The following is a 23,257-nucleotide window of genomic DNA, read 5'->3' as shown; positions in this document are numbered from 1 at the left end:
CAGCGGGAAAACTTAGTTCGTCTGCTGCTGGGGGGGGGGGGGGGGGTCTTCTTGAGGCTGACTCCCTGTAACGTCCCTTAAATGAATGAGGATGATACAACTGTTGGATAAACACGAATCTAGAGCTGTCGGCAGCAGCAGCGGGTCAAAGGTCATCATGTTATTGATGCCATCGTGAAAAAGTAGCTGAATTTATTGTTCGTTTTCTACAGTGAGAATACTCTAAACTTGAAGTACAGATATTGGGAGTGAAGTGAACTAAATATATATTTCACTGGAGCAAGTTACAGATACATAATGAAAAGTTTCTTAAACTTTTTACAGTGAAAACACTTGAAACTTGACGTACAGATGGGGGGGGGGGGGGGGTCGTCCTGAACAAGAGTGAAGTGAAGATTTTTCATCGCCTCTAAAGGGACTTTTTTAATTGATATTTAATATGGGGCATATGCTAAGCTAACCAGCGATTACTGCTTTTGGTTTCCGTGGTCAAAGGGAAAAAGCCTGAGGAGTTTTTCCACATGTTCCCCCTGATGGACTGATAGCTTGGATGACAGATCCCATGATGGGCCCACATCCTGCTCTGGATATAAAGATATAATGTACGAAACACTTCTGAAAGCTCGGTGATGACGGAGTGACATCTCACCAGCTGAACATGAATTCCTTTGGTAAAAACATTGTGAATATTTCCTAACTGATAAGCTTCTTTTTGAAGTGAAGCAATAGCTGCTCATGCCGGCAGCCAAAACAAGTTTGAGTCAGAGAAAATTAGTCAGAATTATATATATATAGTTATATTTAAGAGCTGAAGTCGTACTTTCAAACATGAACAACAACTTAAAGACAGTCTTCATCTGGAGACGGACTTTTCTTTCTGAGCACAACACAGAAGCTCTCAATCAACAGCACAGTTCGGATTTCTTATTCGCTGTTGCGTTTTGTTTTTGTTGTTCAAGACCATCATAGTTTTTACAGTAAATGAGATTTGACAGATAACAATCACATGTTATAGTTACTTGATCTGATTTAGCTGTTTGCCTTTGTGTTATCCTAACCTCTTGTATTTGCCCTGACTTGTTTGTATCACCTTATTGTGCAATAAAAAAAACATTTAAACAAAGATATATATATATATATATATATATATATATATATATATATATATATAAATCTATATATCGTATGGCAAAATAAAAACTAACGTTTCTGTTGCTGTTTACATTGATATTTATGATTACTATTATTTTGATCAATGTTCTGCTTATATGAACATTTTAGTGATTACGTTCCACCATCAATATTTCGACAGCTCTTGTGTTGAAGCTTCAGGGTCACTGAATTTGTTTTCCACCAGTCATCTGAGATCTAATTACTGGGTAATGTCATCCATTTGCAGCCTCTTCACCACTGCTCCCCGAGGACACAGTTTGGAATACCTGCAGAATCTGACCTTGGCAGGAAGTCTGTTCGCTGCTTTTTAATTTCATGATATTTATCAGTTGCTGTTGTTGAAGGATCCTTCACATACGCAGCACAAAACTTATTTTACGACTGAACTCAAACACCAAAAAAAACCCTGTGATCCAGACAAATACCCTGAGGGGCCCGAGCACATGATAACGGTGTTCCTTTCTTCTGTAAATTCTTACGCAAGTGAAATTCTTTCCTACAAATATTCAGCATTACAAATACTTAAGGTGGTGATCTGTCAGTCTGCTGGACTCAGCCGGTTGTACTCAAATGTTCTGTCCAGTGTTTTGAGGAAAAGGCATCTGGAGCAAAAGAACCACAGCAGCCAGAGACAAACCACTCAGTCTTTAACATTTCACCTTAATATTTTAATAACACAAACAAACTCTAACTTAAAGGCGACTGGCTCCTCAGCTCTGTGACCAGCGTCCTGAGTGTGTATCTGTCTCTGCTGCTGCCTTTTGTACCTGAGGATCAATCAGCTGACGGCTCTCACCTGCGCTGATTGAGCCTCTGGTCCAGGTGAAGGTGCTCTCCCTGCTTCCTCCACAGTCAGCCTGAATTACATCATCATCGATAAATCTGTGGGGACGTAGAAGTAAATTAATGTAAAGATGAACTCGCAAACAAACAACTGAATTGTATGAAATAGCCTCATAGCAAATTTGTTTAAAGGTTACGTGTGTAGAATTTAGTGACATCTAGAGGAACTTTCATGTTGCAGCTGAATAACCCCCCCCCCATGTAAATATAAAGTTTTTAAATATGATGGGCCCATTCTATGGTAAAGAAAATCCCTTTCACCTAAATCTTACACACTTTACATTTGATTTCTTTTAAATTTCCCAACATATGTGGCAAATTCCAGACCAGACAAGGAATGAATTCACTTCTCTGACACGTAAATACACACAGAGCTACGTGGACAAACTCCGAACTGCTTTCTTTGTCAACAGACGATACTAGACTACTAATATTATACTAATATAACTCCTGCTACTGAGGCTGAATGATGAAATGATCACACATTATACAATGTCGCTGTCTAATCGATTGGATGACCTGGAAACTTTGTCAAAGAGGATTTGAAACAGTCATTTCCAGCTGGAGCACGAGAGCAGTGATGTAAACAATGACCGTTCATACCCACGAGAAGCTCTGAGGCTACAAACCTGAAAACCTTCATTTCTGTTCCGTTCTCTAAAATCAAACTTTTCATTCCACCACACAGTTTCCAACAGTTTTGAGAATTTCGTTTCCCTCGACCGTGTGTTGCAACGTGCAGCTCTCCAGCTCTCTGGACTCCATTAGTTTCGCTCCTTCATGGGGATAAAACAAGGACGCCTCTGAGTGCTGGGCCCACCTCAGGTCAAGAGCAGTCCAGCAAACCTATAGTCACAAGTGACAGCCGGTATCCTGCCAGAAAAAAGGCTGGAGGGACAGAGGGAGGGGGGGGGGGGGGGGCTGCATAATATAGGGGCAGCTGTCTATTGCCAGGTTTTCACACTGAGTCTGAGATGCCTCAAAAGAAACGAGGGGAGAGAGAGGACAGAGAGAAGAGATGAACAACAGCAATACAAATGGTAGAACGATGGCTGAGAGGGGGGGAGAGCAAGAATGAGGGGAGGAAAAGGAAGATGGCCAGAGGTGGAAAACAGAGTAGGAGTAAAATGGGGTCGACTTCACTCCGGCCATGACTCATTCACGTGGACGACCTGTCACGGAGCGGAGGGGGTGGTGGAGGGTGAAGAAAGGGCCGATGTGAGGGTGCACGCAGGCAGGCGTCCATGTGGCCCCCGAGGCACCGAGAAGGCCCCGGTGACAAAGGGGGCCTTTGCTTTCCAGCCCTTCTCAAGACGCTCTGGGGATTCTGTTTTGCTGCTCGTCTTTTCCTCTGCGGAGCCTCTCACTTTCTCCCAGGCCAGCTCAGGAATGTGCCTTGTGCAAACCAACACACACACACACACACACACACACACACACACACACTGTCTTCACCCTCGTTGGTTAGTTATTGTCGTAATGACGAATGCAAAGAATGTTGCACAATCACATAAGCTCATGTGCAATTAAAAACTTGTGGCAGTCGTGCAGACATATGCAGACGTTTGCAGGTTAAGCTCCGCTGCTCAACACTCACACTTCTTTAATGTTTTTGGGTGACGGCCACAAACCAAAGGGCCACACAGGCATGAAGGGTTTTCACGACATCCATTTTTCCACATTGGATTTCTTCATCCACGTCCAAGAGACTTCACAAGCAGAAAAAAACCCCTTTATAACTTAAGAGTTGGGTGTGTATCCAGGATGGATCGCCTGCAGCCAATTTTTTTTTATCACCAATTCTTCAAAGTTTTTAAGCCAAATCCTGGGAAACAATGTGAGCAGGTGCTGAGCAGGAGGGGCTGTAAATCTAGCCTGGAGAATTAAGCCATTGCCTTGGCATTGTTCTGGCTGGCCCCTTAGCTGATCCTGCTGGGGAGGGTGTTAGGTGGGGTGGGGCAGAGTGAGGGTCTGAGGCCTAAATCTCCCAACATGGGGGCGTCCTGCATATTTCACACATGTCAACTGACCTGGACCCAGCTGCAGACGAGGGGGATTCAACCCGACGCAAACATGTGACGTCACAGGTCGTGCAGGAAAGAGACAACAACAACAAGCATTAGAAGAAAACAGTGGTTTCCTCTGAGCCAGTGATCGTCAGACTTGTGTCTTGGGAAGTTTTATTGTCAGAATTACACATTAACAACTGGTGTCAAATATAATCTAAACAGGAATTTGTCAAAAATGTCAGGCTACATTTCATCACAGTAAAAAAAAACATCAGAGGCTGCTTGGTTTCATTAGTTGACCCTTGACCTCATAACAGATCAGGTGACCAGGGCACTGCTGTGGAATGTCCCCCTGCCTTTCCTTTTTTTAATTTCAAAGCTCCCAACAGTTCGTCATTTTATCTGAACCTCCCAAGGTCTTCAGTGAAGTATCCTAACAATATAACGACAACAGTATGTATGTACTGCATGTGTGTTTCAGACTGGATGTGATCCTGTGTGTCTGCAGTAACTGACCACAGGCCCCTGTCCTTCAGGAACAACTTTACTCCAGTACCATGTATTCCCTGTACTCCTTTAAGTGTGTGTCTTCTTCCTCCTGCTCAGATTTCAGTGGCTCGTTTGGCTCCTTGGGACAAAGCAGAGAAAGATTACTGAATTATTTTGTGGCTGCAGTAAAGATGTGAAATGCTAAATACTCTGGGTCTATAACTATATTGATCATATTCATCATTTGTTACCTTAATCAAACAGGTTAAGTTTTCACCCCTTTAATTGTTGGACGGTTTATTTTTCAGCAGGATTACACAAAAACTACTCAACTGATTTCCTTCGAAACTTGGTGGCAGGATGGGACGTTTGCTCACAGATACACGATGGTAATAACAGTACCAAGACAGTATTGTTTGTAACTTTCTGAGTTGTCCTTGTCATGTATTTGAACTTATGTGGAATAACAAACCCCGTGAACAAAACAGTACATGTGGGAAACACGTGCTTGTTTGGAGGAGAAAAGAGACGACGTCTACAAATTAACTAAACGTCTGAATCTGGAACATTCAGCCACCAAAAGATTCATCGTCTCCAGTTAGCAGACAGACTGATGTCACTGTCCCCAATGCAGAGGATCAAATGATGATCTAAATGAATTAAATATGAGGGGCGAGAGAATTAGAGACAGAGAGACAGGCTGCCTAATTCAGCTTTTCCAGAGTCAACTTTGAATCAGCGTTCATACTGAGTCGATATGAAACGTTTGTGAATCCTAATGTTCAGCCCATTCGGAGGACGACAAATCCAGAGGCTGTGACTGATGTTGTTCAGTATCATGTCAAGGTCATTTTAAAGGCAAATATTGATCTTCATGCTTTTAGTTTGTCTGGTTTACATCAGTCAAAATGAGGATCCAAACTAACAACCCTCCATTAACAACCTCAAACGAGTTGGTGTGAGTGACCACATTTATAGATTGTCATAGTTAAAAGGTTTATGTGGAAATCTGTTGAGTAGTTTCTCCATAAACCTGCTGAACAACACACAGGAACAACCTTTTATCTAGAAGTAAAATCCATATCTCACCATTTTCTTCTCGAGTTCTTCAGCCTCCTTCTGCTCTTTTTGAGACAATTTCTCCCTCTGCAAATAATCCTTCAACCTGTTTTCCTCCAGTTCAAAGAGCTTCTTCACATTCAAACTCTGCACACAGACACAGGAGACAGGGACAATTTAAATGTATGATGTGTGTTGTTCAGGCAGCCATTTAAAAAACTATACATAATAATGAAATCAATCACAACTACGCAGCGGTTTCGTGACCATATCATCACGTTTAAGTTAAGAAACATGATCAAAAAGTTTTAACAGTGACAGTTTAAACAGTGGGGTTTTCTTTGTGGGGCTGTGACGATGTTTAGTTGAGAGACTTATAAAGTGAGTATTAGTAAGTAACTCCTCTGTAATAAGCCACACCCGACGCAGTAAACCGTGAACAAGGCATTATGGCGACAGTTCTTCAGGGAGCAACACATAAATCAGAACTTCCTTCAATGTGGAGCAGCTTAATATCACTGCAGTAGAGCAGCACCGAGATAATGGTCTTACCTCGCTCTTGGAGGGAATGTAGAGTGTCTTTGGAATTTCAAAAACACGAACCACTCCAAGGTCGTCAGTCACAGCCAGGATGTGCTGCTTGGCTGGAAAAAAAAAAAAAAAAATCCAGCAAAGTAGCAAAAAGAAATGTCCAAACAAAGACCTTATCACTGAGACTGTGGAAATATAAATAAAACACACAGAGAGAACGTCTCTAAATCTTCACATGCAGCAGAAAGAGAAAGAAGCAGTCAAGGTTTTATTTTATATCTTGTGGTTGCAGCAGCATTTTCTGCCTCAGACGCTCACCTCTATTTACTTTCACTTATAGGTTCTGGGTTTCTGAAGTGTTCCCTAAATTAAATTCAAGAAAAAACCTTTTCATATCTCAGATAATTCAGTACTTTACTTTCTTTTGTTATTGTACCAGACAAACTCCTGCTGTTTTTTATACATCACATTTTTATCAGTGAATCCCAGTTTTTTTTAATAGTAATTTCTAGTGTTAATACGTGACCTGGAAACAGATAACTGCCTTCAGGGCACAGACCTGGGGGCCTTTATGAAGTTACTGTTAATATTTGTTGTTTTAAAGTTTCCAGCAGCCAAAACTTATCATTAATGTTCTTGTCTGTGGAAGGCAAGATACAAATATTCAAGATCTTTGTAAATAAACATTAAGATGTAATAATGTCTTAATAAATGAAACAGAATTAATACCCTTATACTCTTAATGGCAGTTTTTGTAGTAACTGAATGCAATGCTTTTCCAAGACGTGGAATTTCTTTTTATTCGAACCACACATTAGTTTTCTATCATGTTGTGCAGCAGAGGAACTAAGAACTCACGCGTGGCGGTCCAGGGTGTGATGCAGGTAATCTTGGCGTTGGTGATGTGTGCGTGGACCTGGGTAGGCTCACTGGTCTTTTCCAGCAGGTTCCACACCTCAATGCTGCCGTCGTCTTTCCCAATGAAAAACACTGCTGGCCGGGACAGGGACCAGCATCCCACAGTGATCACATGTTCGGAGATTGGTGACACGATGATGGGGCCGTCCTGGACATTGTGGAAACAGGCAAATGGAGTCAGTGTATCTAACATGCAAATAATCTGTTATAACCAAAATATGTTTTGTCCTGCAGTGGACATCATGATGGACTGAGGGGCTGATGTTAAAAGTCCAGGAAAAGCTTCATCTTTTGTGTATTTTCTGTTCATTCTACATGGGTAAGATTTGAATTGGTTGCTATGTTTTTCTGCTGCTGTAGCTGAATCAATGTGAGGTCTTTTGTTACCATGACTCCCTCCTTCCAGATGGCAAACTTCCAACCTCCTGTAGTCAAAATGATGTCTTTGAAGAAGGGCGACCGCTGTATCGTGTTTACCATCCAGCTATGGATGCTGAAACAGTGGAGGGGCTTGGCACCTTGGAGAGAGGAGACAGATGCAGGAAGAGAAGATTTGTGTTTTATTTGATGATAAAGGGGAAGGAAATAATTTAATAATCATGGATGTGCATGTTCTTCTGATATTTTCTGCTTTATAAAATGATCCACAGACAAGAAAACACTAGTTTGGTTCCAATAAACGCAGTTTGATTAAAAAAAGAGAGAGAACAATCACTTTGCAGCCGTCCAGAATCGTCCTTCTCCAGTTTCCAGTCAGTGTAAACAATCTCCCCATCCTGGTGATTAGAAAGTTAATTATGGAGCATCTTACAAGAAGATATGGAATAAAACTGCACACTGTATATTTCTCATACAGAGACACTGTTGAAATGTGGTTCATAAAACTGTTATAGATCCTTAATGAGAGATATTCAATTTTAGCTATATGTGGAATACCATAAAATATTGAAATGAATCCTAACTAAAAGATGAAATTGCTTTTTGTACAAAGTGTGTAGATCCATTCTGTATCATCCAATATTTCAGAGTACAGTATTTGTTGTGATAGTTGATGTCAGTGGTAGGAATGTTTACCTCGGTTCCAATATAGAACTTGGTGTTGACGTCTTCCAGAGTTGTGAGTGTTTTGGCCGAGGGCAGCCTGAGCTGGCTGAAGTCTCGGATGATCTCTGAGCTCTTATCAGCTTCTTCTGTGAGGGGAAACAACAAGAGAGAGTGCAGGACATGCAATGAAAAATAAGGTGAGGTTATAAAGTAATTGTATGAGGTTATAAAGCATTAAGGAAAAACAATGGGTCTTGCAAGCAAAGGAAAAACATCCAAAATATGCTTAAAAGAAAATACAACAATGAGAGAAGAACAACAAAAAAACACAAGTGACTTATCACAGAAGTACAAACAATTAAAAGCTTCTATTTAAAGTAAGGAAGTAACTGAACAGAAGCATCGGTGCAGCATGTTCTGTAATCTGACCATGAACAAGGCAACAGAAGGAGGGGAGTAGGGAGGCGTACAAGTGAGGTGAATGAGTTGGTAAGAGGGGACGCAAGAGTAATCGGAAAGAAAGAGGGAAAAGGTGGAGGTGGGAGTTGTGTCTAGAAGAAAGTAAGGGGAGGGGTGAGATAGGCAGCGCTGGTGGTGATGGAGGAGGCCTTTCCATCACAAAAGCCCAACTGTCTGTCAGGGACAGTGCAGAACTGTCCGTTCACACACTCCCTTATCAAGGGGACACTCCCAGTCGAGTCTCAGCCTCACTCTGCTAGATTAGCTCTGGAAGGTCAGATCACATTACCCAGTCACACATCCTCCAAATTCACTTTCCTCCAGTTAAGATGTTTTTAAAGATATGAGTCAGACGACACAGCACAGATTCAGTTCAGTCAGAAACACTCATCATGATTGAACCATTTGCAGCTACAAATGGAAGCACAGTTAGGCTTGACACTGAAATTGGAGGCAAAACCAGCAGCAGCATTGTGAGGCAGCAATAATACAGTCAGCTTCACACATATTATTTTGATTTAGGATTAAATTAAATACAGCTGAGTACAGAAAATAACAAATACATTTCCAAAAAGCAAGAGAATAGTAAAAGCCTTAGAAACACATACAATACATAACATTTGCTTTAAACCCAAGGAATCAATTAAAACTAATGAAAGAACTAAAACAAGATCAGCTGGAGGTACAATAGGGTGAGATCAAAAACTTGAATTGCCCCAAGAGCCCCTGAAATGAGATAAGCTACAGATTGTTATTCATGTGATTCCATGTTGCACCTGCATGATAAGAACATGTGGATTTACCGAGCTCACTAAAAACTGTTGTCGCCCACAGTGTTTGCTGAGACACCATTAAAACACAAGGTGATGTAAGGGGCTACAAAGACCAGCCTTATAGATTAATAAAATTCAGTGTGTTTCTCGCCTAACAGAGAGAGAGAGAGGGCCATCCAAGCTCGGTATATAGCTCTCAATGATGAGTGTTAGTTATTGTTGTTATATTTCACTTTTAGCACACTGCAGCTCAAATGTTGTTAAATCCCCATGAGGAGCTGCTTGGTTCTGTGAAACCATGTTGCAGGGAAGGGTGGAGCTTTTCTTACAGTTGCTACTACTGTAAGTTGAAGTGACTCCAGCATCAAGAAATGACAAAAAGCCCAGAACCAAAAGCTGAATATAGAGCTCAGAAGCAGACAGCACATTATCAATCAACATAAGTCAAATATCTTAAGTAGCACCGTAGTATTAATCACACAGGGATTCATTAAAACCTTAATAACAGACTGCCTGAGGGCTGCTGAAAAAACCCCAGCAGATTTATTGCCTCAGTTAGTGAGCATATTAATTCTGCAACCACCGGCCACCAAAGCTGTGTTTATGGAGACAGACCTTCAGCCAGACAAAGACAGGTCTCTTCTTGACCAGCCAGGACACACACGATCATCTTCTGGCCCCTGAGGAGCCTGAGCAGCATATTGCAAAGAGCTGACAGTCGACAGGGCTAATGCTCTGCAACTGTGAGTGCCTTGTTTTGAAAGTATCACTTAATAAAGTGCTCTGAAACTGGAGTAAAGAGGAGGGAAATAGACAGAGAAAGAGAATACCCAGGGGCCAAGTCGAGCCTGCTCCACTGATCACTGAGCTCACCCATCCGAGGCAGAGTTAAAGAATCCAAGTCCCCAACAAATAGACTTGTAATCATGCACACTTCTATCAGACAGGAGATAGTTCTGTTTCTAATGTTAATTATCTTGTTGCATCAGCTTGTAACACAAAGATTCTGAGATATCACACAATTTAAGAGGAAATCTCTGTTTTTACGTTTATGTTCTATCTGTCTGTGTGTTTGAAGTTCTGAGTTTTACATTTTATCCAGGTTGCAACGTGTGAAAGTTGTCTGGGAATGATCAAACTGTCTCTTGCTTTCTAAAAGAGGACTAAAAGTCTGTGTGAATGTATTATAGGCTACAACTTACTGTACAAATGATTATAAATGAGAAATGCTTGTGCAGAGATGGTGCAAGAGACAAAATCAAATAAACCCAGACAGCCTCAAGGGTAAATTTAATCCCTCACCTGTGTTTCTGTCTGTGTTTCCTTTACAGGTGTAGTGTTGGAAGCTGAATTTCAAAGGAACGTATTCTTCGCTGGTATTGATGTTTGGCAGTGAAACCTTAAACATAAAAGAGGAGAAGACAACTTTTAACAACTGAAGAACTGAAAGACACTAAGTGTTATGTTATGGTAATAGAGACACTGGAGGTCAGTCGTGGCTGGGGGTAAAGTATAAACAGTATATACCTACAAATATAGCATCACATTGAAAGCAGTGCAGCAGCGCAACATTCATGATTTTTGTTCAAATTTGAATGACAAACAACATCTCTAAATTTCATCAGCTTTTCAAAATATACACTGAATGTCCCTAAATAAAATCAAATAATATAAAATAATCCCAAGGGTTGAATATTAGGCAGACTGCTATGCTTCACTTAAAATGTCCAATATCACTGCTCAAACTCATGTGTAATATCCCTCTTTCATTATAATGCACCATACATATCACCTATAGTAAACACTGAGCTTAATATTGGACCCCTGAATCCTGCAGTACCCTGAGTAGTGGTTTCCATGTGCGGTCCAGGTGTTTGAAAGTGTCAGGGACACTGTAGGGAGTCATCTGGACCTTCTGATCCTCAGTCTTCTTCCTGTCCAATGCTGACTGATTCAATGGTTTTGGCAGTCGCACGTCCCAGAACATTATAGAGCTTCACAGAAACAGAGAGACACAGGGTTTAACACTGGAATTAATATTAACATGAAACCTAAAATTCAGCATCACCTTCAACAATTTGTTCACGTCACTCTGAAACTGAAGGAAACTTGTGGGCCTTGTCATCTCTCTCATACAGTGATGGCCAAATACACTAGTAGTACTTTTAAAACTTTCTTTAACACCATCTTTAAACATTGCCCAGACTTATTTTCGTACTTTACTCAAGGAAAACCTGGCTTTTACTTCAAACTGAGTATTTCTACACTGAGGTACTGCTGCTTTAATGTGTGCACTTAGACCTGTGTACCCGAGTCCACCATCACCACCCCCAAGTGGAAGAAATGTACAGTACAGTAACAAAAACACCAAGGAAAAACAACTGCAGCTCTACCTCAGTGACAGTTGATGAATGTATAATTATTATAAAGTTAATAAAAAGAAATGTTTTGTTATTATAGTGTTTTAAAATCATTTTTCTCTTGTGAAGCACTTTGAACTGCACTGACCTATATGAAATGTGCTAAATTTAACTTATTGATTGCGTGGAATAAAAATCAGTCACTCATAATTTAACAAACCATTAGCTGCTACAATACATACACACAAACAGCAAACAAAGACGCAGACAGACTTGAACTATATTGGCGACAATCTGACATTGAGCGTTTCTCTGTATAAGACCTACCAGTCAGGAGAGCAGGTGACCACCTGAACCGAAGTGTTATACTGGTTCTCCACTGGTACCCCCAGCCTGGTCACCTGATCACACAGAGAGTTACAAAATCAACAAATGTCTTGTGTCAAGCTCAGTAATGTCAAGAGCTCAGAGTGGAAAGCGAGGCTGTGAAGATATATGGGAGGTTAATGTTCCCCTGGGGGCACTCTGATGATTGCCTTATTTTACTTATCCAGATGAGTTCCAGTGGTTGTCTTGATTTATTATGCAGCGGTCCCAAGAGACGAGGGACAGGCCCCGATAGGAAACCAAAACGCAGTCATAGTTTCACGAGGAAGATTTTAGAAACACTCAGCACTATGTGCGACTTCTGTGGACTAAGATAATTTACTGACTGAATGTGGCCATGGTTGATTATTAGGATTATTTGTATGGCTGCTAGTTTTACTGTACACAATTGTACACTGCTGCATATTCTCCCTGTGGACGAATGTCACTTCAGGTCAGTACATTTTAATGGGTATTCTATACAGAACATTCAAGGATTTTATTTTTGCTCTGGGCCACTATTTTGAGACAAAACCTGGCTTGCTATGATTATAATTGCAGATTTTAGAAACAGTAAAATAATAAAATATCGGCAACAGAGTGGTGGAATAGATTTTCTGTTCTGTATAATTTTCATTATGAAGTGTAACCCAACTTACCAATGTCACCTCCTGTTGAATATTATAATTCCTATTTCCGAAGCCTCAGTATTTTGAATTCTCCATCAAAGTCTTTTCTCCATCGAGTCTACAGTGACTTCACTGTGCACTATAACGCCTTAGCTGCTGTTATACTCTTTTAAATTCAAGTGGCTTTTAAATTGATTCAGATAAAAACTCCATTACTAGATATAGAAGTAAATATGACAAGATACCTGAGCCTAAGTGTTAAAAGTTTTTGTATTGATTCAAGTCTCCCCATCTGCCTCTCTTAAGTTGGAAACTATGTCGCTGTGTTTACATTGAATGTGATAAAAGAGGTTCAAGATCAAGAAAACATGAAAGAATGATTTGATAGAAATCGCAGCTGTGTGTATCTATTGAGATACGTCAAATGAAAAGCTAATTAATCTCGTGTTCTCCGCTTTTGCTCTGCGTACCTCAAACGTTGGTGGCAGCCACTTCACATCAGTGATTCGTGCTTTGTGGCTGCTGTCCATGGCAGACACTGCACAGCAGCGCACGACAGGAGTCTTTTTCTCTTTGTTGTCATCAAGGTCCTGGTGGGAGGTCAGACACAAAAGGCATGGCATGTATTATACAGTGACAGTTCAATTTAACACAAAGACATCAGGGGCATTTAGGGAACTGATATCTGTGTGTGCAGACTGAAAAAACTGGTTCAAAACATCTACTCCTGCATAAACCTGAATGTACAAGTGTGGCCGAGTGGTACACTACACCTGTGGTTGGATTTATTATGTACTATGGTGTGAACCGAACACAAATATGTACAGGAGGATTTTAATTCTTCTTTTATCTGATAAGCTAGCAACAGGTGCTGGTGCACTGCAGCTTTCACAGCACTCAAAGCCTTTTAGCTGATACAACTGCCACTGTTTACACTGCAAACACCAGGGAGGGCAGTGATCTGATTTGCTTGTGTATTATCTTCTATGGGGACAAACTATAGTGGATGGAGGGCTTGTGTAACAGCTGGAGTATGTGAGCCTGCGCTGATGCTGTTGACTCTGGGGAATGAAGAGCAAACAAGGACAAAGAGAATGGGGCGAGGAATGGAGGGTGGAGGAGCGGAAAGCAAAAAGAGAAGTAGGTAGTGAGGAGACGGGAGAAGGGATGGAGACAGCTGTTCCACTGTAGAGGCAATAAAAACACACAAAGCAAATAGGGGCTGGATGATGGGGGCATATGTGTCTATTTAAATATGGCAGTCAGGTGGAAGATGTCAGTGGAGGTCAGGCTTTAAGAGACAAAAGTATTTTAATATCTGGTGTTTCAGTGTCTCCACAGGCTACAGTGGATTTAATGTCATTGCAGTGTTGTGGGTCTAAATCTATTGTCATATATCATTGCCTCTCTCTTCTCTAACTTTTATTCATCTGTATCACAATTACTCTTTTTATTCAGTTCTCTCCCTTAACTCTGACTGGGGTGTTTGTATGCAGCCTGATAGGCGGCTTTTATTTGGCAGTGTGGTCATATAATGATAAAAACTTTGCTTTGAGATTTACTCTTGGCATTAGTATGTTTGTGGAACTGGTTTTGACAGCTGAGGCTGGCTTGAAAAGGACCATCAGGCCAAAGCATTCCCAGCTAATGAAAGGGTGAGGATGAGGACAGAACTTAGAAGTCAACGTATCATCATCTCACTCTGTCATGCAGCTCCACCGAGGAACGCGGCCTGTCTTTACGGCGAATAAGATGCAAGCTTTGATTCACTGAGGACCCACACTTGGATAAACCAATCTGACATCATCGCTTGCTAAAGAATTATGGTAACTGATGCCACATGTAATACACCAACACAGATAAAGAACACCATGTATTATGGTATCAACATTGAGCACATTAGAGGAAGGATATGGGTACTTACGAAGGTGTCAGTGTTGACAGAGACCTTTTTACCACTTGACTGTGCTCTCTGTAAGTGCGTGATGTGACCAGAAATGTCCCATAATACAACCTGAGACAAAAACATCAAAAATTATTATTTACTGAGAATCAAAATCTGAGTCTGGTCTGATAATATGTCTGACAAAAAAATTTCCATGTTTTCAGTTTATTATGAAACTGTGGTGGGACAAATTAAAATAGGGTGGGCTACCACGGTCAAGATAATTAATTGGTAACTGACCTTTTTGATAAATCTTAAAGGAAAAGTGATAAAGCAATTATCTATAAAAAACAACTTCAGGGCTGAAAAGTAGCAGAGATACAGAGCAGAGTGAAAGTCTGCACCTGGCCATTCCTGCAGCCGCCAACAATAATATTTGGATCTGAGGGGCAGAACTCAAAGGCGTAAATGTCATCTGGGCACTCCAGCAGCAACTGCAAAAAAAAAAACCACATAAAAAAACCACATACAAAGGGCAGTAATATAATATTTCAAAGCACACATTTCCATATTGGGTGCTGGCCATCCTGAGTATTTATTTATTCTAGACTCTCCATTCAAAGTTAAGCTTTTAATCCTCCAAACCAAGTGCATACAGGAGATTCCATTTCATCAGACATAAGGGGAAAGAGGCCCATGAAGGAGAGGATGGTATTACAAAGAAGTAATTTTTTAGCCTGATGTTTAAATCAGCTTGAGTTAAAATTAGCTGCATAACCAGACAGCAGCACTTTACTCAGTAAGAAGATAAATATATTTATTTCATTTATATAACATATCTAGTTTCCTCTACACAGGATCATCTGCAACTCTGATCACTGCTCCAGCAGACGGTGAAACCAGAGTATGACACATGCACCAGTGAAGGCATACGTCATGCAGAACTCATGTTACTTTTGAGTGATTTAGCAGATCAGTTTTATTGATTTAGTGACTGGGTCAAATCAATGGAGCCTCTCAAATTTTCCTAAAGAAAATAATGGTTTTGAATGACGGCATGAAGCAAATCCTTCCAGACGTTTCTTATGAGAAAAGTGTATGAGGCGTGAAGGGAGAGAATTTGATTGTGGGAGAAATCTTTTACGACTCATAACTTTCATGTAGATGGGTGTCCCCATGCATGTACTATACCTGGGGATCATAGGGATTAGAGAAGCAAAAGAAGACAATGTGAGACGGTCTGACATCAGACGAAGTCGGCTCATCAGACTGCTGCTCCTTTTTCGCTGTAAACGCCACAGCTATCAAACCTACCACATCAAACAACACAACATACAATGAATCAGAGAGACAGAAGAAAAGATGTAAGGCTTTGTAACTTTACTGATTTAAAAAAATCATCCCTTTCTAAATAAAATATATATTTGCACTGATCACATGTTTTAACACTGATATTATAATTCTGGATCTTTCTGAAGAATGTTGGATCAGTAATGACAGCTGGCCAACATTACAAAGGAGTAGTTATGACCAATAATATCTTCCCATGGAAGAGGATTTAAAATTGTACCACTTGTTAAGGGCAGTGAGATTACAAGGAGAATGAATGTCTTTGATGGATGTTTGTAATTTTGCCTTGTAGATATTTCCAAACCTAATGTTATTTCAGACACTGAAAAACATCTCATGCGCAAAAATAAAGGCTCTGCATGGTATTGCTATTAATCTCAATTGTTCTGCAGCCAGGCACCAGGGGGCAATCAAGATGCTTTGGCTTCACTTTTGGGGCGCTGACATGTTGCTCATTTTCATTTACAGTCAACAGTAAATATTTTGTGTGAGAAAATGTCCACTTCGCCACTTTGGGATTTGTCGATTTACCATAGATAGTCGGGTGCCAGTTGATGCAGCTGATTGTTCTGTCCTTTGAGTACGTCTGGTCTGTGAAGGCCTGATAAAGCATCAATTCTGCAGAATCCTTCCCAGAACATTCACCTTCTTCAGGGCATGTCCCCAGAGCCTTCAAGTCATCAAGGAACACATTCATAATCTCTTCCTGCTGAAGGGCATATAACATCCTGCAAATGAAACAAAAAATATTCTAGATTCAAAACTTTTTAAAAACGTAACTGCAGTGCAAATGGCGTTCACTCATGATCATCATGTACTGTTGTCTCTGACCTGGACACAAAAGACCACAAAATAAATATGATGGAGTCTGAGTGAGACTGAGAACAGTATCAAGAACCTGGAGGAACTACAAATCTACAGTTTTATTGTTTAAATACAGTTTTCAACAAGAAATTTAGAAATGTAAGACCATAATTAATGAAAATGAAGATCTATGTCAAGTATGACAGATATGAAGGAATATTTCAGAGCCAGAATTATTTTTCTTACCCATAATTGCAGATAAGAAGTAGCTAGTACAGAATAAGCCTTGATGCTGTACGTTATCTCTGACTACAGACAGACACAGCAGGTATCCATAGTATTTCCCACAGTCAAACCAGGTTGATACCTGGTTCCATGCTGGTCTTTTTATAGTTTTATAACAGCATACTAATATCTGTATCGTTTAGAAATAATTTTAAAGACTCCAACATCCCTGTAATATCTCAATGATAGTCTCATAATGAATGGATTTGATAACCCTATGGCTGACATAGAAATGTATGAGTCTGCAGTAACTTTCAGGGGATGACTTACCTGGGTGTCACTAAGTTGCAAAAGTTCTTCAAACTCTCACTTTGGAGGATATTGTCTTTTTCTTCTTGACTGAACTCTCTGGGCTTGTACTGGGTACACATATTCTTCTTTCTCTTCCTGTAAAATGGACATAAGGTGCTCAACACAAATACATTTGTTTTGAAGGAATTCGTGAATGTATCGATACGTGCCCCATTTCAGTAGAAGGCATGAACAAATTAATTGCAGACCTTACTTTCACTTAGTGTGAAATTTTTTTTTCTCAGTTTCACCAGATGCTAGCAGAAAGTTGTAAGTGCTTTTTTTCTCTTTCCATACAATGTGAAGTGATTTGTTGGCCTACCACTGTGTCTGAGCACTGCTGCTCTGCAGTGTGGGAGCAGCCTGTGTCCCGCAGTCTCTCTGCATCTGCTTGATGCTGAATCTGCTGTCTTGATACGAAGGACACCCCAGGTTGCCATACTTATCATCTGCGGCGTTGCTGTCGGAAAAACAGACTGGTCCCCCAAACATTCTCCGCTCTTTAGAGAACACGAAGTACAGCTGATGACAAAAAGTACAAAGATTACACAGTGAAACGATATGATTTCATATGCTACATATTTAATTTTTTTTATTAATATACTGCAGTACCTTTTCTCTGGTCTCTTTGACAGACTCTTCCTCTATTTCCAGCTCACTGCCAAGTGATATCCATTTCTGTGGCTCTGGGGTTTTATTGACTTCACATTCAATCTCTGCTGGTATCTCTTCAGGCTCTGGGGGCTTAACAAAGCAGAGAGAATTAAAAATTAAAATTAAAATGAAATAGAGACAACTCAGCGCATGTACAGGAAATGAAACAAAAAGGTTTTTGATAATTAAAATTAAAATCCACACAGTAACACTTGCTACCGGTCTTCATCAAACACGGAAAATATATCAGCTAGCAAATCAAATGGTCAATCCAAATCTACAACCTCTGATACCAGCCATTACTTTAAGCAATAAAAGATGAAACTGTATAAATAGCTCTGATATAAAAGTAAAGGGAATAATAGATATCACTTTAAACCAAGGCCTGAAGAGGATGTGAAAGACATTAAAAAACGGGAAAAACAAACGTGAACCTTGCTAGAACCAAAATTACCACTTCTTACATTGAGAATGAGTTCCTTAGCTTCCGGTGTCATCACCAGGTAGAAACACTGGCCATAAATGAAGTCTCGGTCAAAAACCAGCAAGATCTCATCGTCTGGGTAGTCCTGTCCACAGCAGAGAGAATGCAGGGTCAGATTCACATCAGACAACTTTTATTTCCCATCATTTAGCTGTTTTCATTATTGGATTTATTCTGGCAACCACAAGGAAACTTTCTACACTAACCGTATGATTAGATTAGTAAATGATGGAGATGCCACTAAAACTGAAGGATGTGTCCCGAATAAGAAAGCAGACCTTGCAAGAGACTACCCACACCCTCAAGATGCTCTATGGCCTTAATAAATGAATGTAGTTTAATAGTAAGAGCATTAATGCTTAAGTAAGAATGGTGGATTTAATCTAGATCAGACAATGAGGGAAAATTAGGTTAAACTGATAACTCTCTGTTCCCACAGCCCTTAACTGAGGGTCTGCGTATCATCACAGTGTCTTGGGGGTATTGACTGAGTGATCTCCATAACAATAGAGTCAGCCTCACCAGCACTCTCTGCTTCACAGGGCTGAAATCAGACACTGCAGCTCTTGTCTTAATGTCCTGTATGATGTCGTCCTTTTTCAGCAGCTTGTAAGGACTCTCGCTGGTTACGTCCTCATCTGCACGGCAACCAAAGAGCTCCTGGGTCACCGACGTCAGGACCATGGGGAAGATATCCTCAGGGTGATCTGCATGAGATAGTTAACAATCAATATGGAGGACAGAGTAAATTAGATGTTAAAATTAGCTAACCTCAAATTTCCTGAGCACACTTTTTAAGGTGTCACAGCCGCTACCAGTTTAATCAGTAAGGACAAATTGTACGCTGCTTAATAACTCAATATAAAATAAATGAATTTAAGTTTTTTCTATTGTGTGAAGGCATCAGGCCAAAGCAAAGAAGCAAGGAAATTCCAGTGAAGCTTAACGATGTATAGATAAAGCAACGACAAGGCTACATGGAAGAAGACTCCCTCATCAAAGGCAATCTTAAGATTTGATAAGTAGTAGTACACTCAGAGATAAGTTTCAAGAAAATGTATTCAGTACTTTTTGTGTAATCCTGCTAACAGACAAGACAGGGCAAAGTAAAATACAACTCCTCTTGTGGACTCTATGGACTGTAACACAGATTATTTTTTGATCAAACATCTCTAATCCTACACCTGCCTGTCTCTGCAGGCTGGACAACCCCACATGTACCTCAGGATGAAATGAAATCCTTGTGAAAAGCCTGCACACTAGTTCCAAATGCTTGAGCGGGGGATGTGCTGCTGTTTTATTACGACTCAGGCAGGTGAAACACAGATCGATGATGCATAAATCCAAGACATAAACTGCTCAATTACAGACATAAACCAGAACTACATAAAACTCCAGCACTGCACCATCGCCTCGGCACAAGAAATCTATGTAGCCTCCTCCATATCTAAGTTCAGGCTCAGTCCAGGGCACACTACTGTAAACAGGGCTCTGTATAATGATAGTTTTCCTCCTGCTTGTGGTCTCACTCTTCAAAGTCCTTCCACAAGGTTGCTGAGGAGACGCTGGGAATGCACAAGTACAGCTTAAGTAACCACTTCCCCAGCTGGGTGTGTCAACCTCTTCCACTCACACCACTTAGACCTCGCACCAAATCATTGTAGTGGAAAAAACTCACACCCCTCATTTCACACAGTCATGTATCAACCATGGCATTTGTATTCATAGGAAGTATTTGCTTGGAAATCAAAGAGACTGTGATGTGTTATGTTCCACAACCCATAAGAAATGCAATTAACTGTATTGGTCGGTTGATAGGTTTAAATTTGTCAGGCCTCTTTACCCTCACATAATTTACCCAAAGCGAGCCAAGAATCTTTTTGATTACATATTTACATATAAGATTTCTATAGTAGCCTATATCACAGCATATCTTAACTCTGGTTCGTCTCTTCTGATGAGGAAATTAAGAAAAAACAAGAGGGGTGCATTTATGTATGTGTTATTAGGCCACCATGTTGTCACATGATGGGGACCAAACTCCTACAAGGTAAACCATTACATTTTGGGGTTAAAACCTGGTTCCATGTTAAGTACAGGATCAGGGTTGGGTTAGAGTAAATACCTGGGAAACAAAAACAAATGTATTCAGGATGTGTTCATTTTAGGAGGTCAAACAAACTTGCACTTACACTGGTGCTAGTGTGAAAATGGATAAAATTAATAAATGAAACAGAGTCACTCTAAAACTAAGGAATGTTACAACCATTACTTTTAAACATCAACTAGTGCCGATGACCTAATCTTTAGTAAAAGGATACACTACACACTGGTGACCTGCCTTTGACCAAAAGTGTTCGGTCTAAGGGTTTTTCTGGGTTGGTATGTAGAACGTAAAACCAAACCTTGACAATGGGGCACCCACAGCTGAGCAGCATGCCCAAAGGCAGTAACAGTACACTCGTGATCACATCAGAATAATGCTCATAGTCTTTCTGACACCTCAAATAGCTCTCTGATTTTCAGTTTCTGCCATGCTTGTTACATCACTACTTGTAAAGGCACTTCTAAAGAAGGAAGTGCCCTGAACTTTCTTAAATAATTTAATTCAGTGGGCTTTGCAAGTATTGCTTATTTGAAAATTGAAAATTTAAAGCTTTGACTGCAAAATTTCAAGTTGTAAAATCACCAATTTTACTGGAATTGTTAATTTCTGAATGGTTATGTGATACTAATGAATGAGAGTAAAAAGTCATTTATTTTCTCTTACCAGGCTTTTCTATAGGAGCAGGTGACTCGGGCTTCCTGTCTGAATGGAAAATAACAGTCAGTTCAACCTTCTAAATACTGTGTTTCTCTGTTCATTCCTAAGAAATACATTAACATTAGTAGTAGTATTCAGACACTCACCTTTATGTTTCATCTTGCCTGCACTGCTTGTTGCACTTTTTGGTCTCTTCTGTGGCATCTTTACTTCGCTAACAACAACTGAAAACAACACACAACATTACACAAAACACCAAACTTCACATTTGTATCCACACATGAGTTTCACTGGGTGACTCATACAGGCTTCATACACACAGTGGCCACACTGAGTGCTTCCTGTCATTATAAATACACTTGGCGACATCTTGTGGAAGATAAGAGAATTGCCCTGCCAAATTGATTTTATTCACTTCTTCACTGATAAAATTGAAACTATCAGAGAGAAAATGCACCTTTACTCCCCAAACACTCAGTCAAAACGGTAACCTATGAAAAAAGTGTAGAGCTAGACTCACGTTTAGATCAGTTCTCCCAAATAACCCTTTCACAGTTATCTTCAATAGTTTCATCCACTAAAACTTCAGCCTGCTTGCTGGACCCCATCCCTACTCAGCTCTTTAAAGAGGCTGTATTGAATCTTATCAATAGCTCTTTATTAACTGGCTATGTACCACAGGCTTTTAAACTAGCAGTAATTAAGCCTCTGCTAAAGAAGCCTAGTTTAGATGCAGGTATCTCAGCAAATTCCAGACCTATATCAAACCTCCCCTTTACTGCTAAACTTTTAGAAAGAAAAAAAAATCCTCCTACTGACCTACAAGGCCCTCAACAATCAGGCCCCATCCTACATTAAAGAGCTCATGGCTGACATGGAGGGTCACGCAACCACCAGCACTCTCACCTGAGGACCTCTCACCTGTGGAGCCATGGGTCCACCTGCTGCGCATGTTGCACCAGGAGGAAGGCAGGAGTGCCTGGGGGACCAACGCACCCTCGGAAGACCATGCCACCTTTATAGCCCTCATAACTTACTAATATATTAGTGTAAAAAAACTCTTGAGTGGTGACACAGATATTTTACCTCATGCATGTTCAGGGTGACCCCCACTGTCGTTATGTCAAGTTTCAGAAGAGTTGTCAAATTTGACTATTTTTTTATTATAGTACTCTTAACTTGCTAATTTTTTATTATTAAAAAACTCTAGAGAGGTGACACAGATATTTCAATGGAGTCATGTTCAGAGTGACCCAGCCTGTCTGTCTCTATATAGAGTTTAGGAAGATTTTACTGTAGTATTTTAGAGAAATCATATTCCTAAAAATATGGTGGACGTACTTTTGTCAAAGTAGTAGTAGTCAGTATTGTGTTACAGTATATCTAGCACTTATATATATATGTATATCATATAATCTGATATGTATAACAAGGCATTCAAGTGTACTGCAATTAAATGTTGTGCATTTAATATTAACTGCTTTATATACTCTTAATTTAACCTACAATGATATAATAATTCTTTAACTAACCACATGTTTTGGCTGAAGTGTTTGAGTCAATATATAGAAACTATATTCATATAATATATTGATAGAAATGTAAAGTAATGAAAGGTAAACACTCAAGCCAGTAGGAACAGTATTTAAATAAAACGTATTGAACCACCTAACTTTCCATCATATAATCATATGTAACGACAACAACTTGATCTATTACTCTACAACAGGTAGCTAACTAATGACACTTAGCTAAATTGTTCTGGGTTTGCTAGCTAACTGATAACACTTAGCTAAATTGCTCTGAGATAGCTAGCCTTTTATTAGCACGACAACTCGGACGAATGGAAGTTGGAGCTGTTGTTAGTTAATGATAAAAGCTGTTTTATCAGTGAGGGTCAGTCAATGGATGAATTAATACGTTTTTACCGCTCGTTGAAACTTTAGCTTGAACTCCGCTCCGTACGTTTGTTTTGTTGCCAGGGGTTACAGGAGCAGGCGGTGGGGGAGGCGTAAACTGACAGCTCCGGGAGCCAATCGGACGCCAAGATTAGAACACCGCCCCCAGCTACGTAGGGAGCGTCCACC

At 40.2% G+C, this 23,257-nt stretch overlaps 1 protein-coding gene across 1 annotated transcript; it reads right to left on the bottom strand.

Moving 5' to 3' along the window:
* Window positions 1-1,819: 1,819 nt before the first annotated feature.
* On the bottom strand, window positions 1,820-23,238 carry dnai3 (dynein axonemal intermediate chain 3). Its single transcript, XM_020098459.2, has 24 exons — window positions 23,099-23,238; window positions 21,317-21,394; window positions 21,177-21,215; window positions 18,929-19,113; window positions 18,387-18,491; window positions 17,881-18,012; window positions 17,591-17,790; window positions 17,248-17,364; window positions 16,420-16,616; window positions 15,730-15,848; window positions 14,943-15,032; window positions 14,578-14,667; window positions 13,124-13,243; window positions 11,986-12,059; window positions 11,139-11,292; window positions 10,601-10,697; window positions 8,097-8,212; window positions 7,738-7,798; window positions 7,410-7,540; window positions 6,963-7,170; window positions 6,126-6,217; window positions 5,604-5,720; window positions 4,542-4,653; window positions 1,820-2,055 (listed from the first exon to the last, which is right to left on the bottom strand). The coding sequence occupies exons 2-23, from the start codon at window positions 21,372-21,374 to the stop codon at window positions 4,570-4,572; spliced, it is 2,586 nt and encodes an 861-aa protein (XP_019954018.2). The 5' UTR covers window positions 21,375-21,394; window positions 23,099-23,238; the 3' UTR covers window positions 1,820-2,055; window positions 4,542-4,569.
* Window positions 23,239-23,257: the final 19 nt, after the last annotated feature.

Source organism: Paralichthys olivaceus, chromosome 3 (genome assembly GCF_024713975.1).
Source record: "Paralichthys olivaceus isolate ysfri-2021 chromosome 3, ASM2471397v2, whole genome shotgun sequence".
NCBI lineage: Eukaryota > Metazoa > Chordata > Actinopteri > Pleuronectiformes > Paralichthyidae > Paralichthys > Paralichthys olivaceus.
This window is presented reverse-complemented; position numbering and strand designations above follow the sequence as displayed.